Source organism: Sitophilus oryzae, unplaced genomic scaffold, assembly GCF_002938485.1.
Source record: "Sitophilus oryzae breed Bouriz unplaced genomic scaffold, Soryzae_2.0 scaffold_1693_pilon_pilon, whole genome shotgun sequence".
In the NCBI taxonomy this organism is placed as follows: Eukaryota; Metazoa; Arthropoda; class Insecta; order Coleoptera; family Curculionidae; genus Sitophilus; species Sitophilus oryzae.
Window position 1 is genome coordinate 2,728,045 of NW_022146383.1, and position 17,775 is coordinate 2,745,819.

The 17,775-nt window shown below is 30.6% G+C and overlaps 2 protein-coding genes across 4 annotated transcripts; one reads left to right on the forward strand and one right to left on the reverse strand.

Annotated features, from left to right (window-relative positions):
* Window positions 1-2,868: 2,868 nt before the first annotated feature.
* LOC115881017 lies at window positions 2,869-3,999 on the reverse strand. Its single transcript, XM_030898369.1, has 5 exons — window positions 3,822-3,999; window positions 3,615-3,761; window positions 3,471-3,558; window positions 3,309-3,416; window positions 2,869-3,111 (listed from the first exon to the last, which is right to left on the reverse strand). Exons 1-5 carry the CDS (start codon window positions 3,861-3,863, stop codon window positions 2,987-2,989), a joined length of 510 nt encoding a protein of 169 aa, XP_030754229.1. The 5' UTR covers window positions 3,864-3,999; the 3' UTR covers window positions 2,869-2,986.
* A 287-nt stretch (window positions 4,000-4,286) lies between these two features.
* LOC115881046 (DNA polymerase subunit gamma-2, mitochondrial) lies at window positions 4,287-15,725 on the forward strand. Of its 3 annotated transcripts, none has more exons than XR_004049971.1 (6): window positions 4,287-4,702; window positions 4,763-5,373; window positions 8,450-8,611; window positions 8,683-8,869; window positions 15,106-15,329; window positions 15,614-15,725. XR_004049971.1 is itself a non-coding variant. In XM_030898408.1 (6 exons), the coding sequence occupies exons 1-6, from the start codon at window positions 5,052-5,054 to the stop codon at window positions 15,671-15,673; spliced, it is 885 nt and encodes a 294-aa protein (XP_030754268.1). In that variant the 5' UTR covers window positions 4,931-5,051; the 3' UTR covers window positions 15,674-15,725. The 3 variants fall into 3 exon arrangements, 2 of the variants coding, with proteins under 2 accessions (XP_030754267.1, XP_030754268.1); XM_030898408.1 differs by lacking the exon at window positions 4,287-4,702 and having other exon boundaries at window positions 4,931-5,054; window positions 5,125-5,373; XM_030898407.1 differs by lacking the exon at window positions 4,287-4,702 and having other exon boundaries at window positions 4,928-5,373.
* Window positions 15,726-17,775: the final 2,050 nt, after the last annotated feature.

Below are 17,775 nucleotides of genomic sequence, written 5' to 3' on the forward strand. Positions count from 1 at the left end.
AAAGTTTCTTGTATGCAACACACTGTATTTTATTTATAAAATTAAACGAAAATAATATTAAATTTGAATAAACAATATCTGGCGATAAAATTCCGGAAGAAGCCGAACCGCTCCGAAATTTTCAAAAGTTTTGGGTCGCGACCGTTGCAAGAATAGCGCCAAATAGTGTTTACATTGTCCTTATGGGCACTTTCCAATCTAAACTTGTTTCATTTATCTATGTAAGAAGCTCAATTTTGGCATACAGGGGGGCAATTTTTGGCTATTCGTTTCCTTGCAAATTGTTCGCAACTTTTCGATCAACACTAAAATCCAATTTTTAAGTGTTCGTATTTTTGCGTATTAGCAAATTTCCCTGCGTTCTCTTGCGAGCGGATCGACAGCATCGTAAGGGTATGTTTTCTAAGTGCGCTTATTAGATTTGATAGTTCCAAGTTTGTAGTTGGGTTTAGGTGTATCAATAATAGTAGTGATAATGAATGTTTTGGCCATTCGAAACCTAGAAAATGCAGAACTGCAATACCGCCCTAATGTTTTGCGCAATCCGGGGAATGCGTTCATAGAACTGAGTGAAAGGTAATTTATTAAAAATAAAAATATTTCGGTTATCCAAAGACTTGTGCCGTTTTTTAATTCAGTTACTTGAGCCGTACATGCGACCACAAAGAAGACTGATTGGGATGTGCAAAGCCGGGTAACATTTTTCTCTATTATTGTATATCTATGAAGTAACATTAAATTTCAGATTTTAGCTTTAGCTGCTTTGAAATTTTACGGAAGTGGTTGTTACCAGCCCGGATATTGCTTTAAATAAATACATCGATATGTACCAAGCCTCGGTTTCTCATTCAATTGATGAAGTTACCAACGGTCTAAACCATCCAGAGATATCCGATCAATGGGTTGAATTTACAAATAATTTTGAAAAACTCAACAGAATAGAGAACAGTATGGTTTTGCAATACGGGTATTTATTGCATTGCCTATTGCAATTGCAATTTCTTTACAAATATTAACGTTACTTTTTGCTTTTCTCTAACATTAGTTCCACGTTTTTTTTCCATTATTAACCCACTTGACCAACAACACAACAAACCTCGATTATCGATACCAAGTAATGAAAAGTAAATAAACAGTAAAAAATACGGTTAAACTGGAGAGAATTTAGTTTTTCACTGTGATTTGCGACGTTGCCACAGTTCCGGCTCGTAATTTTGCGTACGCTCACGACGATCGCAAATTAAGATGCGAAGATGGCTGAAAAATTGAATTTTTAAAACGCATTCGTTTTCTAACACTCGCAAAGTTGCGCGTTCGCATGTAAACGATCAATTCCAAAAATTGCCCCCCAGGTTGATTCTAGGGTGTAGAGGTTCGATAAGAAGGGATTTTTCGAAATTCCAGTTCCAAGAGGGTGTAATGTTGTAATATTTGAGGAACCTCTTGGAAATTCCAGTTCCAAGAGGATCCTAAAATATTACAATATTTTTCATTTAAAAAACGGTCAAGTTTCCAAAAAAAACGCTTAAACACGTATATTTTATTTTGTTTTTTACATATTTTAAGATTTTTTAAAAATGTATACAGGGTGTTTCGAAAAATCTGGTCATTGATTAATCACGATGATCCTGCTTAAAGCGCTTGACGTAAAAAGCTGATTTTTGGAAAACAGATTAACTTTAGGGTGTAGAGGTTCGATAAGAAGGGATTTTTCGAAATTCCAGTTCCAAGAGGGTGTAATGTTGTAATATTTGAGGAACCTCTTGGAAATTCCAGTTCCAAGAGGATCCTAAAATATTACAATATTTTTCATTTAAAAAACGGTCAAGTTTCCAAAAAAAACGCTTAAACACGTATATTTTATTTTGTTTTTTACATATTTTAAGATTTTTTAAAAATGTATACAGGGTGTTTCGAAAAATCTGGTCATTGATTAATCACGATCCTGCTTAAAGCGCTTGACGTAAAAAGCTGATTTTTGGAAAACAGATTAACTTTAGGGTGTAGAGGTTCGATAAGAAGGGATTTTTCGAAACTCGAATTCTATGGGGGTGAAACTATCCCTCAAATATTAAAATATTTTTTATTTAAAAACCGGTGAGTTTTTCGGAAAAAACTCTTAAACACGTATATTTTATTTTATTGTTTTATATATTTTAAGATTTTTATAAATTTATACAGGGTGTTTCATAAAATATGACCATTGAGTAATCACGATTCTGCTTAAACTTCTTGACGTTTAAAGCTGATTTTTGGCAAACGGATTGACTGTGGGGTGTAGAGGTTCGATAAGAAGGGGTTTTTCGAATCTCAAATTCCAAGAGGGTGAAAAACGCCCCTCAAATATTACAATATTTGTTACTTAAAAAAAGGTTAGTCTTTCGGGAAAACGCTTGGACAAGCATAATTTATTTGTTTTTTTTACATAATTTGAAAAAATCATACAGGGTGTTCCAAAAAGTAGGGTAATTTCTTAACCACGATTCTGCTTAAACTGCTTGACGTAAAAAGCTTATTTTTATCGAAAGTCAATTTCCAACAATATGAAACTACCCCTCAAATATTACCAAGTTATATAATAATATCGCCATATTGTTTTTTCTCATGCTGACATAAATGTGAGAAAATTTTATCCAGTTTGTATGTTAATGGAAATTCTTGCTTTGCTTTATCATCACCATTACAAATGATTAATTCGACGCGAACGGTGTCGCTGGCAAACGCTAGTTTTATTATATAATATTAAAAAACTTAATAACAGCATATTTATTTTATTGACTATCAATAATATTTATTACAGCCTTATATACATAATTATAAAACTTATTTTTAAGTTATTTGCTTACAAATAAAGACACTTTTTACATATTCTATTTGAGTAAAATTATTTATACTATTCATATAATGTAATGAAGAAATTAAACTTATATTCTTATTAATATAAATGAAAATTAGTTATTTGGTAGTCTAAATAAAAAGATACAGATTAAATGGGCTGAGCTGATGCAAAAGTATACCCATCTTGTGCAGTATTTTGTGAAGCAGGAGATGGTCTATCTATATCTTCGTATGATTCAGTTCGATTAGCAGCAAACATATTTGATATAGTTCCTAAAAAAAGTTATAATTTGGAAAAGATCCTTTAAATAAAGGAAAAATCTAATTCAATCTTAATATATATAGTAGCAAGCAAGGGTAAAAAAAATTAAAACAAAATATATTACCTGAAAAGCAACACAATTGGAACGGTAGACAATTATTACACTTAGATTACGAGCTATCAAAAATAATGCTGAATTAAAATATACCTGTGTTTCCTCCTCTATCTTCGAGATTCCTTACTAACAGGTAGGTTAATACTGGTCTTATTAGCAAATGTATTATTGCTATTGCTGCTGAAAATGTATTACCTGCACCTATAAAAAATATATTGATATACCAAATTTAGATTGTTTTGAAAATAGCCTTACTATAATGGAGAATATCATCACGCGTTGGGAAGTTCATAATTAGTAATATTATATCTAACATTACTGAAAATCCATCAATAACAATAGCCTAAGGAAATAATAGTTATAGACAATATTATATTCGTTTTGTATTTCTATACTGACCAACTGTAAGGGCTCTTGACTTTCAGAATGGAATATACTCCACAGCAGGAGAAATATTAATAACGAGTTATAGAATAAAAAGCCGTTGCCTGACCACGATCCCATACAACTTATTGAAATAAATAAGAAGTGTACTAAGAATATTACCTAAAGCAAAAATAAAATAATGTAGGTAATTGCATGCTTTACAAAATTATATTTCATTACCTTGATATTAAAATTTGGAATTTGTGGTATCCCTGAAGGCATCCTGATTGTATTGTTATAAAATCTAAGATATACTTAATGTAATTTAAATACTCTGGTTATTATTAAAACAACAAAATTAGAATATTTATCATAACAAAGCAGCTTAATCATCCAAAGACCAAAAACAAATGGAAAATGGAATGAGATAATCTGTCAGCTGTCATGAATCTGTCACAAAATCATATATATTCGAAGAGGTTTCATATAATAATAAATTTTAAAATAAATTCAATCTAAACTAATTAAGAAGATTCTTGCTTATAATTTAAAAGGAATTTAAAAATAATTAAGTACTTCAATTTTCTATTACAGAATCTTACATATTTTCCTACATTTTAGTAAAATTTAATTTAATATGATGTCATATTCTTGAAATACATATACCAATTGAAACACCTTAAGTCAAAGCGACACAACTTTGTTAGGTTATGTTATTTTTAATTTTCAGAGGTTATAATTTTTTAAATATTGTTATATTATGTTTGAATAAAATTAAGTATAACTCGGCTTTATAAACGAATAGTAATGAATCGTTTAAGATTCTATACGTTCTCGCAAGTAAGGCATTATTGTATAGCAAAAGAGTCGACGAAAAACTTGTTAAATCAGAAGCAGCTCGTTCCAAAGAATCCTGTCTCTTCCAAAATTGATCCTACAAAATTACCCGAAAAGACTCGAATTGATGCGGACACTATCGCACTTTTAGAACGGTTGTCTTTGGTAGATTGTGCTAATAAAGAAGGAATTGCTACTTTGGAAGCTGCTATAGAATTTGCTGATCAGATTCAACAAGTCGATACTACGGGGGTTGATCCTTTAGTTACAGTTCTAGAAGACGTGTATGTATTAATTTTTTATTTTAGAGAGGGGTTTATGTATTAAAATACTTGTTTTTTTAGTCATCTAAGATTAAGAGAAGATATAGTTGCCCAAGACAGCACAAAGGCTGATGTTCTGAGGAACGCTGCCCTAACAGAGGAAGAATATTTTGTGGCACCTCCAGGAAATATTGCACTGGAACCTAGAGAGGATCTTCTTTACGAAAAAGATCAGAAAAATGTTTAATTCTATTATAAATTTATCGGAAAAGCATGGTTTTGTAAAAAAACTAGTTTTTCCCACATTAAATTTTTTTCAATTAAAAATCGGACCTGTTGGAAACTTATTGATGCACAATCTAAGAAACGAATGGTATAACAATATTGTTATTAACAATGATATAAGTATGTTCCTGGATGAGGAGTTTGAATCGACTTTTCAGTTTGGTAGAAAATTATGTCTTGAAAAACTACCTTTTGGTATATGTCAGAATATTGTAATAAACAATAAGAGGTCACAGACTGTAGATGAATTAATGGAGACCTATAAGGAATCAGATAAAATCAATTTTGAAAAAATGTTTGATGATAACGATAAAGTATTATTAAAAAGCACAGTTTTTGTGTCGAGTAACGAATCTCAGAGTTTCTTTTATAAATGGCAAAGACATAGAAGAATGTGGTGGAGAAAGGTGAGACATTTTCTTTTTTAGTATTTTAAGTATCTTATATTTTTAACATGTTTTTACTGTATTTTGTATTTTTTTAATTATACTGGACCAGTTTTTGTTTTTTTTTGTTTCTGTATATATGAAATTTATAATATTGTCGATCTCAAGTTAAGGGCTTTTCAGATTTTCATATTTTTAGTCGACCATACCTACAGGTATGGTAGGCTATTAAGATAGGCCAAAAAAAGTTATTTTAATTTCACTCAAAATGAGTTATTTGGGTCATAAATGACCTAAATACAAAATATTTTCATGGTGTCTGTCTGTTTGTCCGTCTGTCCGTCTGTCTGTAACACGATAACTCAAAAACCGCTAAACCAATTTTAACCAAATTTGATACAAAAATACTGTAGCACCCGAGAATCTGGCCATTAGTTTTTTGTGGGGGTGGGGGGTTGGTAAGGGGATATGGGAGGGGGTTAAAAATTTTAAAAAATCGTAACTCCAAAATTACAGTAGCTAGCGAAAGGCGGTTTTCAATTTAAGATTAGGAATAATATTTGCAGCAAAATTTGTAACAACATCAAAAACAGATTACAGTTGAGGGTTGGAACCTTTGGTGTTGCACAGCAAAATAAAAAACATTAAATCACCACAATACACCAAAACACTTTTACTTTTACACTAGACGTGCGTTTCGCACACCATGTTAGCATCATCAGCAGATGATTATAAACTAAAATACAATCTACAAGTTGAGCGTTTATATACTCGCTCAGTGGGCACCGAGTGGGCGTGGTAAGATCTAGCCAACCGAGTCAGAGCCCACCGAGCGTAACTGTTAAATTTCCGCCACTAGAGTAGTAGGAACAAAGAACTTGAAGGAATTGGACCGTTGTCTCTGTTTATACTATCTTTACATTTATTAATTCTGATGCTTTCATATGCATCTAATTGCCTGTAATTTGAGACTTGATTAATTAACATTAAATTATTAAGATCTATACAATATTCTTTATCAACAATATGTTCGGCAACGCAAGATTTATCCGGTCTACCATATCTTATTTGAGCTAAATGTTCTTTAAATCTAGTTAATATTGATCTTCTAGTTTGCCCAACATATTTCTGATTACAATCTTTACAAGAAATTTCATAAATACCAGACCTTTCCAGTGGAGGCGTTTAATCCTTTGGATTACCTAATAATTGTTGTAATTTATTATTAGTACTATACACAAGTTTATAATTGACATTCTTAAAAATTCCTTTTAGACCACGGGATAACTCCATGGTACAAAGAAAACAAGGTATGATCGATAGCGGCTCCAATTTCGTTAAGTTTGCGCATACCACCTGTGACGTCATACGCCATACAAAAAATATCCCTGTTGAAAGACATAACCCCCAAAAGTTATGTCAAATCATCGAGCTTGACATTTGAAAAATTATTTTCACATTTATTATGTCAACTGTTTGACAATTTGAAACTGGCGCGCGGAGCTTGCTGACCAATGGTGCCGTTTATCACCTGTGACGTAGTGACCAACCTGCGCAATATCATACCTTGTATTCTTTGTATCATGTGATAACTCTCTATCAAACGGTATTGAAAAATATTTTGACGTATCTTTCTCCACTTGAAAAGTCGAATTTTCAGAAATCATTAACCTATACCTACGTTTTCTATTATTTTATCAACTAATGAAGGAGAATATCCATTACACTCAGCTACATTCCCAATGTAATCTCTTTCTATTTCATATCTTTCGCTGGAAAGTGGAAAACTAAGTAATCTATGAACTAAGAAATTTAAACTAGCCATTTTATGTTCAACACTATGATATGATTCATTAGGAATATATCTGCGTGTAGTGGTATTTTTCCTATAGATATCAAATTCCAGGCAATTATTATTATTTCTAATAACTAATACATCTAGAAATGGTAATCTGTCGTTGTTCTCAATTTCATGCGTAAATTTAATGGAAGGAGAACGATTATTTAACTTAGAAATAAAATTATCTATGGTGTCTGAATGTGTGTCAAAAACAGCAAAAATATCATCCTCAGAAACTCATCCAATCAAAAACAGTCAAAGTCGCAGTTTTTGAGATAAAAAAAAATGGAAAAATTTCTTTACTTTGAAACTAAAAGAATTGCTTACCAAGTTTTTATTAACATATTTTAGTATGGGCGGCTATACGTGCCTCCCGACGCCAATTTTTTGTATATTTCTATATATTTTTCAAATACTGTATATTTTTCATAAAATTGCCAACCCAAAAATTCAATCATATTATAATCTGTACTGGGTGTTTTTTTAAGTATTACTTTTTTTTATTAAATTGCCTAGTTTTATTTTTTAAGCTTTTTAAAAGTTTAAAAATTGCTATTATTGCTGATTTTTAAATAACGGTATTTTCTTAAGCAGTAAGTGTATAGTAAGTTTCTTGGTGTATACAGGTTGATTCAGAACTAGATATGATGATTTTCTGTGCTATTTCAAATGGAACATACTGTAGGTACTTTATATTAAAACAACTTTTATCGAACATTTTGTTTTGTTAAGCATTTTCTCTATTACCTAAAATTGATAACTTTTGCACTGTTTGTTATTACCAATATAGTTTTTTTATAGAGCTTTAAATTTGCAGAAAAGTTAATATACAGTATGTCCCCGGATTGTCTTTACAACAGGAAAAACTTTTTTATTTTTGACATTTTCAGAAAAATGCATTCTCCATAAAAAAATTCTTGTTCTAAAATGGTTAATCCCTTTTATACTTTTCCAAATTTCCATACCATTTTATTAAAAAAGGCATGAAAATATGGTTGATTTTTTCTAAATGTCCTAAAAATCAAAACGCTCTGTAGTAATATAATTTCGATTTCATTCTTTGATAGATGGTTATTAATTTTGATTAACGTCATATTTTTAGTATTAAAGTATCACATTTTCCAATAACTATAACCCTTTCCCAAGCTTTGAACTAAATAAATTTTGTGCTTCTTTAATATTTGAAAACAGCAAAAAATATGACGATAATTAAAATTCTATCGTTTGAAACACCCGGTATAGTATTATTTTGTTTAGTTTTCTCCAAACCCCGGAAGATATTCACTCTCCGACATAAAAACCAACAGTAATAACATCCAAACTGTTGAAATTGTTGCAAAATACCCTTGGCAAGACGAAATAGTAGAAACATTAACTCTATATCCATCTTGTAATAATTTAACCATCAAAGATCAACAGGTATAATGAAATAATATAATATTAGACTAAATTAGATTTTACTTAATATATTTTTTTTTAATTTGTAATAGTTTAAAGAAGGTAAAAAGACAATTCAAGCTCATAACGTTGTTAGTGAAGTTAGTTTAACCAGTTTATTTCTTAATACCATTTGCGATGCTTACGACCAATCAGCATATAAGGGAATTTCAAGAACTTTATTAAGGTTTCACAGGAAATTAGCTCCATACAGGATAAGTTTTGCCATTTCCACGTCAAGTGAGTATCCAAATACCATTTTTATACAGGTCAAACTATATACAGTTGAGGGTGCATCCACACTATCCTAAAAACGGCGTATCGGTGTAACGGCGTAACGACCTTGAATCGATTTCCAGTAATTCTATTGGCTGCAATTTTTGACAGATGAATTTGACAGATAAAATATCTGACAGATGAATTTTTCAGCCAATTACTGGAAATCTATTCAAGGTCGTTACGCCGTTACGCCGATACGCCGTTTTAAGGATAGTGTGGATGCACCCTCATCAAAATAAAATTACACTAAATCACCACAATACACCAAAACACTTTTACTTTTACACTGGACGCGCGTTTCGCTAACCATGTTAGCATCATCAGCAGATGATTATAAACTAAGTTTATTCATTTTATTTAACTCATCTTTTTAACAGCACTTAAGGGACATAAAGGGCCATTACTACCGCTTTCCCGTTCAATATATTCTAGTTAAGTTGCGATGAGTTTTTTACCGCTATTGCACACTATCATGTACACTTTACACTAAAAGAGGTTCTAAAAAGAGCAATGTTGGACTGCAAGGTTTACTAGTAAATATTTTTAAGCTTAAAATATCACAACATTATACCGTGCTGGCAACTGTTACTTTTGGGTCGGCATATACATGTGTTGAAGTAAATCGCATAGGGATCTTATTAAGTCGGAGTGAGAGAAATGCGAATGACCAACGCGACGCACAGTGCTTCGAACATATGGCTCTAGAGGACAAAAATGCAAAACTTCTCTTTTATTGTAGGCAATTTATTCAAACTAGGTTTATTTGATACAAATGATGAGTACTCTCATTGTACTAAATGATGATGTGCTTAGTCCCACGTTTATGAAAAAAAATTTTATAAATAATAAAAATGTTGTAGCTGTGTTCCATCTAAGGAAATAATAATTTATAGTATGAAAACGGTGTAAGTATTAAATAAATCCCTGTGATAAAAAATAATTGAAATAATATTAGAACATGAGATAAAAATTTTTTTCTTTAATGAAAAAGAAACATTAATGCTATATTTAATTAAAAAGAAAACTTAAGATATTATAAATTTACTTTAGGACAACAAAATGTATAGATCGTAACTACTCTGATTCAGAAGAATCACTGCTGACAGAATCTTCCAAATTTATAGTACCCAAATCACAGGTAGATGAAATATCCTCACATATAAGATATTTCTGTACATCATTTTCTAATATGTTACTTTTTCGCGTTGTTACTGTTCTTTTTGTTGGTATGAGGGGTTCGGATGTTAATTACCTCTTTAATAGACCATATCCATATATTATTTTTTCCTTTTTTTTGGGTATTAGGTTTTATAATAAATTGAAAAATGGAAACTTTTTTATGCGATATTTCGCTCCAATATAGTGGACTTTTTCAGGCACAAGTGGTGTCTCATTTGACTGGAAGGTTCATCAATATCTAATAAAGAACATATTTTTTGAAATACAAATAATTTTGAGTTCTTGTCCTTATGATCAAGCCAAGTATTAACCAGATCGGCATTGCTAATCAATGTTACTCCATCTGAAAAGTATTATAAAATAAAGTTCGTCGCAAGCAGACGCAGGTGAACTATACAAAAATTAAAAGTGTATGAATATGACAACACAAATATTCAATAAATACGATATGTTTTGATATGTTTTTTTTAAATGCCTTTTCATCATCTAAGAATCATCTTAAAAAATAAATAAAAACTAAACAATCACGAACTTGTTTAGAAATAAATTTAAAGCACATACCTTGTTTAACAATATCCATAGTGGCTTTCAATTAAGTACGTACCGTTTAACTCCATATACAGAACTACTATGAATGCTATTCTTTTCACTGATATAAGATAATGATCGCAAGATTTATTTTTAGTGAAAATATTTGCTAACAAAAAACGCTGTTTATGAAAAATAATATACAGGATGGCTGAACATTTCTATAAGTATAAAATTACATATTCAGATATTATTAAATTTTAACTTTTTTTTTCGATTTTTGTCCATGGGGCGAAGCACTGTGCGACGGTGTGCTGTCGCGGCGTTGCCGATACACCTTTCCCTATCAAGTAAAGTAAAATCACGATCGCAAACCGCTTATTTTTAAAAGACTTTTTTTCAAAAGGTAACTAGATAAAATCATTAGACATGTTTCTCAGCATCTGAAATGGAATTATAAGGATATCGTTAGGATGTCATTTTTTTTATAACGAGAAAACGTCAGTAATCGCGATAATTTAAAAACTCAAATTTTTAACACATAACAGGCCATAACTCAAGAACCACTTTAGATATTGAAACTTTTTTTTTATTTCCAATATCGGATATTTTAGAATATGTTTACATAAGAAAAATTCGATAAGGTTGTTTTTTCCATTCAAAAATTGTAAACAATCCATCCATTTACTTTTAGAGCATAGCAATTTTCAGCAATCGTGTAATTTTTTTACTGATAAAGATTTTCACATACTGTCTACAAAGAAAATACAGCAGAAATATTAACAAAGTTCTTGAAAAAACTACAATCTATTATTTCTAATAGATTTCGAGATATCGATTTTTGAATTCAGAGTTCTAATAGCGCGACCACTATCGAACACCCACTCAATTCCACTTATTTTTACCAAAAATGCAAGTGTTTCTAGCTTGCACTTAAAAAAAATTCAAGCTATAGGGAAAATTACAACGACTCGTTAATAAATAAACAAATCAAGTATCACGAGACGTAATTAAATCGTGAAGCCGAACGCATGACGTACACCTTTCCCTAGAACTTTAAGTACTGACAGAGGTAATTGGGTCGACCGGTCAACTGCGACAAATCTGCTATATCCCCTTCCACGTCTCTTGGCGATGTGCACAGTTTCTCGGTTTATTTCATACGTTTGGCAACGTGTTTACTGTCCTTTCTTTGTTCAGTACATTATATACGCATTGTACTCTTCTTACATACTAAAAGTTTAATTGATATCGAATATACATTTAATAAAATAAAATAATATTAAGTTTACTGGAAACGTTACAGAAATTTTTGATATATTTTTATAAAACGCCACACGCCTTGGGATATTTTATGAATGAAATCGGCCATGTTTTTAGAAAACTACGTTCTCCTTACCGTTGTCTTGTTGTTTCAAATCCGTTTGTCAGGTTTATTTTTAACTATAGTTTCTATGACATAACTTTTCCTTGAAATATTGAAAGAAATACGCAAGAGCAACTGTACAGGGTGCAGTCCCAAGTAGCATCTATCTGACTTCGAACTAAATCTGACCTGAAGCGACGTCAGACTTTGTGCAAATTTAGGTCGGGTGCTCGTGATACGACCTGTGACGTCGCTTTCCTATTAAAAGCGACGTCGTTGGATCCGAGTCGGTAAATCCAATGATCTGTCGACGTACAAAATAACAACGTACCATTTTTATTAATTTCCCAACGTCGTTCCCACGTTGGCTTGCACGACGTACATATACTTGAACTAGCCCGACGTCTACCCGTTGTCCGAATAGGATACGTCTCACTGATAATCCCTAAACTAACGTCCAATTATATTTTGTTGTATTTTATGTTCATATTTATAACCTAATTTACCTATCTCTATTTAAGTCCGTAAATACAACCCATTAAGTAGCATTTGCGACCTAATGTACATCATGAACATAACCTAATAAAAAGTTTTTGTAAACAAACTTATTTTTTTTATTACGCCTAAAAAAACACTAAACAGGCATTTAGACATTCATCTACATTTTACAGAAAGAGGTCGAGGCTTTTGCAAAATAACAATAGTAGTAGTTTCATCTTGCCTCCACCCACGAATGTTTTTTTATCCGGAAGTGATGCTGCATTACACTAGTGCATCTTAATTTCATTTTTAAGCTTAGGAAACTAGCAGACCCCATCCTCCTCCCTCATGTGAGGTACTGGTTCCAATTCTTTTAAATTTTGTATTGTATATACTATCTTAAAAAAGTGGCTGCCCATTTTTTTAAGGAGAAAACAAAAACTAAAATATAGTTGCACAAATCCACAAATCACTGATACGCAAAGTGAGGTTACGTGGCATACGTCATAATACGATTGCCGGTCGTCCGGTTTGATGACTTCGGTCGTGTGAGACGATTAATGTTGGAGATCCGGTCGGAATTGGTATATTGGTAGTTCATATTAAGTCGGACACAGAAATCCGCCATTCTTAACAAGTATCCGATTGTTAGCCATTTTAAAATCGTTTTTTGTGTTTAAAATTTATATTCACATTCCGATTTCTAGTAGAATAATATTGATAAGGTTGATTTTGGAGGGAACCACCGTACAGTTTTATGATTAAACCAGCTTGAAAATAAAAAAAATATTTTGCGAGTTACTTTTTTATAGATATTTTTATTTCATAAATCTACGTAATTTTGAAGGCGCTCGTTGTTTTCCGGAGTATTTTAATCAGATATATAAAAAAAGTGACTTCCGTTGAGAAAACTGATGTCTGGATTAATGATTCACAATTATTATAATATGAAATTAGGTAGGCACTTATAGTTATATTCGAGGAGTTATTATGAATCCATTGGTAATTAGGTAGTTTGGTTAGGTTTTTATGTATTCTTGGTAGCGAATATGAAACCAAAAGTAACGTAAGTGCTTAGCGACGAATTTTAAGTAACTAAAATCCAACGTAATATGACGTTGGTAATTGGTAGAATTAGAATCCCTATTAGGTCAGATACCGACGTCGAGGCGACCCGAATCTGTATTCCCCATTTAGGTGCAAATAAGGGTCGTCAGGCGGTCGAACCGACGTTGGTACCCGACGTCGGGTTTATTGAACGCGACGTATACCCGACGTTAGATAACGTCCAAATGCTACTTGGGAGGGGGGGGGGGTTTGGTTTGGTCACTGCGACCTCAAAGAATACTTAAATGCTCCTGATATTATTTAGTCTGGATTTTTTATGGGGATATGTTAAAGAGAGTGTTTACAAAACTCGACCAACTATTGTCTACAACATGAGAGAAATTATTGTAGCTGCTTTTGAAGGTAGAACTCCACATATGCCTTTTAAAATGAAAAGATCCTTTTGAAACGACAATCATTTTATGTAGATAACAGGAAAGGATATTGAGCACTTGATTTCATGTAGCTAATTTTTGTCACATAATTATAGGTTTATATTGTCCCATTGCTGCCAAAAGTCACTAACTTACTTTTTATTACTTCCGAGAAAAATGCGTCTAAAGATGAATTGCATTGCATAAAGATGTTATAGTTAGTAACTATTCGGTATTAAAATAAAACATAAATAGCCAAAAATCGTAGTTAATGACTTTTGCAATCGATTCTCCGCTTCAAAACATAGTTAGTGATTGAATTTGGTTGTTCGGAAAAATGTTAGTTAGTGACTTTTGGCAGCAATAGAACGATATCTAGTTTTTATTCTGTAATAAATAAAATATGTTTTAAACGTGTATCTTTTTATTACAGATGAATATTTTACTTTGAAATCTTTAATTTTTGTTAAATTAACAAAAGTTATATCACCCAGCCACCTAGATTTTTTCAAATAATCAATATCTACTGACGCAAAATCATAAAAATTAAAACATCTAGGAAAATATTTGTGTGGGGGTAGGCAACCTTAATAATATTTTGAAGATATATAAATTCCCCATTGAACACCGGAAAAATATACTGGGTGTTCCATTTAAAATAAAGGAGTAACTTGCTTTTAAAAGTGACTAATGTTCCATATTAATTTTGTCTCACCCTGTATAACTTTTCGTGTCAAAATTTAATTTGGTCTAACATAGAATGGTTACTGTAATTAAATATCGGGCTATACAAGGTCAATTAAAATTTAGGTAGCTGTTACCGAAATTTAAAATTTACTCTTCATTTTCACAAAATGTGAAATATGTCGAAATCCTTAGATTTTATGTATATGCTTCTTTAATAAAACTCACCTTAATTTTTTTCCTAGAATCCGAAAATCAATTATTATATAGGGTGTTCCATTAGAAAAAACATAACTTTGATGTGTAACTTTTTTTGGGGACACCCTGTATAATTCTATATATTTTTATAAAATGCTTTCAGTTAACCTATATATGCCGCCAAAATTTCATTTCGATATAAACTACCGTTCTCCTTGGAGCTTCCGCGGCGTATGAGAGGCCAGCCTGTATATATTTTTTTAAATATCAATCATTTGTAGCATATTCTCTTATACCTGAACTGAGTGACCTGGCTCTATATTTGACAAAACAATTAAGAGCAAATCAAGTTTCAACGCTTTATATACCGAGCAGTTCAAAATTGTCTCTAGAGGCTCAATGGAGGCAGTACGATGAAATGGGAATCCCATACAATATTATTTTGAACGAAAATACTTTGAAAAATGGCATTTGTTTGATGAGAAGTAGAGACACAACTTTGAAGGTATGTAAAATCAGTTTATATGCTGTTTTTTCATATTTTTTAAATTTGTGGATTTAAAAATTCAATTCCTTTTGTATATAATCCCTTATCTAGCTATTTAATATAAGATAGATGTTTTTATTTTTGTGTATTTGTGCTTGATAATGGTCTTTCTTACTATTCATTATTTTTATTTACATCTTTGTCTTTATAATTTAAATATTAATTATTTTTTTTATTGATTAGTTGTTTTTTTGTAAATTTTAGTTTTCAAATATTTATATTTTGTTTATTTTTCTTTTCAGGAGCAGGTACATGTGGCAGATATAACCAAATATGTAGAACAGTTATTTAAGAGTTATTGAATGGTAGTTTATTTGTAGGAATATTTTTATAAGTAAAAAATGTTGTTAATTTCCTGTTTTGTTTTACTTAATGATCTTATGAATAAAAATGAACGAATAACTTGTTTTTTGGCAACAGAAACATTAAGAATTGGTGAAAATATTTGATTTAAATTAATGGTAATTTTCAAGGGTTTTTGATTATACAGGGTTGTTCACCACATACGACACGGAGTATTGTAGCTAAACGACTAGATTTTTACAAATTGTAAGTTTTGGGTTCGTTGAAGAACTATTAGAGCTACAATTTAAAAATATTTTTACAAGATACAGAGTGTCCCAAATAAATAAAAAATATTAAAGTTGTATTTTTTTAAATGGAACACCCTATATATTATTACATTTTTAGTTTCTACGATTAAAATAAAGGAAAATTTGATTAAGTTTATTACACTTAAACCTTACCGTTTTTGAAATATTTTTAATTTTGTGAAATTGCAGTATAAATTTTAAGGCTTCATTTCTCCGAGGGTACCAAAGTTTTTAATACTAAATATTTACTGAAATTTATTTATTGATCAGTTATTGTGTTGCATTAATAAAAACTTTACTACCTTATACAGAGTGTCTAAAAATTTATTTTAAATAATGACTAGCTTTAAATGGCAATAACTTGTTTAATTTAAATGGAACACCCTGTATATTTTATGAGAATCAGATGCATAATTTAATTGTCTATCAAATTGTATTATACCATGTTGTACCTATCTCTTCAAGTTTCCGTAGAAAATGCATTTTCTTGTAATTTAGCTCATTTATCAATATACCCATGGAATACTAACATTTTAGATTATTTTTAAAGATGTAATTTTGAGTTTATAATCATCTGCTGATGATGCTAACATGGTTAGCGAAATGCGCGTCCAGTGTAAAAGTAAAAGTGTTTTGGTGTATTGTGGTGATTTAGTGTTTTATTTTGCTGTGTAACACCAAAGGTTCCAACCCTCAACTGTAATTTAAATATGTACCAAATTTTTAAAGAGTGCAGATACTAATATTGTCGATATAGTTCGATTATTTCATTAAAAAATAAAAAAAAACTTTGTAAATAGGTATTTGTTAAAGAGGACCAATTAATATGATTCCAGTATTCAAACTACATTAATTGACTGTTTGCGTTGATTAATAATAATTGCTCCAAATACTAAAAAACTGAATTATGTATGTGTATTAGACAGTGTGGTAAAAAGTAATACCTTAAAAATGATATTTAATTGTTTGACAAATGCTTAATTATAACAACAGAGACGTTCATTTTCATAACTTATTATTATATTGATTTCTGATTCAAATCCACATTTATTTAGAATAATTTATTAACGAACAAAATTAAGTATGTAGGTAATTATTATTTGGGCGGAAATACTGGTGGTATATTTAATTAATGGTATACTCTTTTATAAAGATTTAAATAGTTTTCTTTTTGCATACAAATGGGCTAGTAATATTATCGTTCTATTAAAAACAATAATATTACTAGCCTGTACATTTTGTACATTTGTTGTTTTAAAAACAATCGAAAATGTCAATATTCCATAGGTAGGTATATTGATAAATGAGGTCTAAATTATAAGAAAATGCATTTTCTACGAAAACTTGGAGGAATAGGTAAGAAGTGGTATAATACAATTTGATAGACAATTAAATTGTGCATCTCATTCATAAAATATACAGGGTGTTCTATTTAAAGTAAATAAGTTATTGCCGTTTAGAGCTAGTAATTATTTAAAATAAATTTTTAGACACTCTGTATAAGGTAATATAATTTTTATTATTGCAACACAATAACTGATCAATAAATAAACTTCAGTAAATATTTAGTATTAAAAACTTTGATATCCTCGGAGAAATGAAGCCTTAAAATTTATACTGCAATTTCACAAAATTGAAAGTATTTCAAAAACGGCAAGGCTTAAGTGTAATAAACTTTAATCAAATTTACCTTTATTTTAATCGTAGAAACTAAAAATGCAATAATATACAGGGTGTTTCATTTAAAAAAATACAACTTTGATATTTTTTATTTATTTGGGACACTCTGTATCTTGTAGAAATATTTTTAA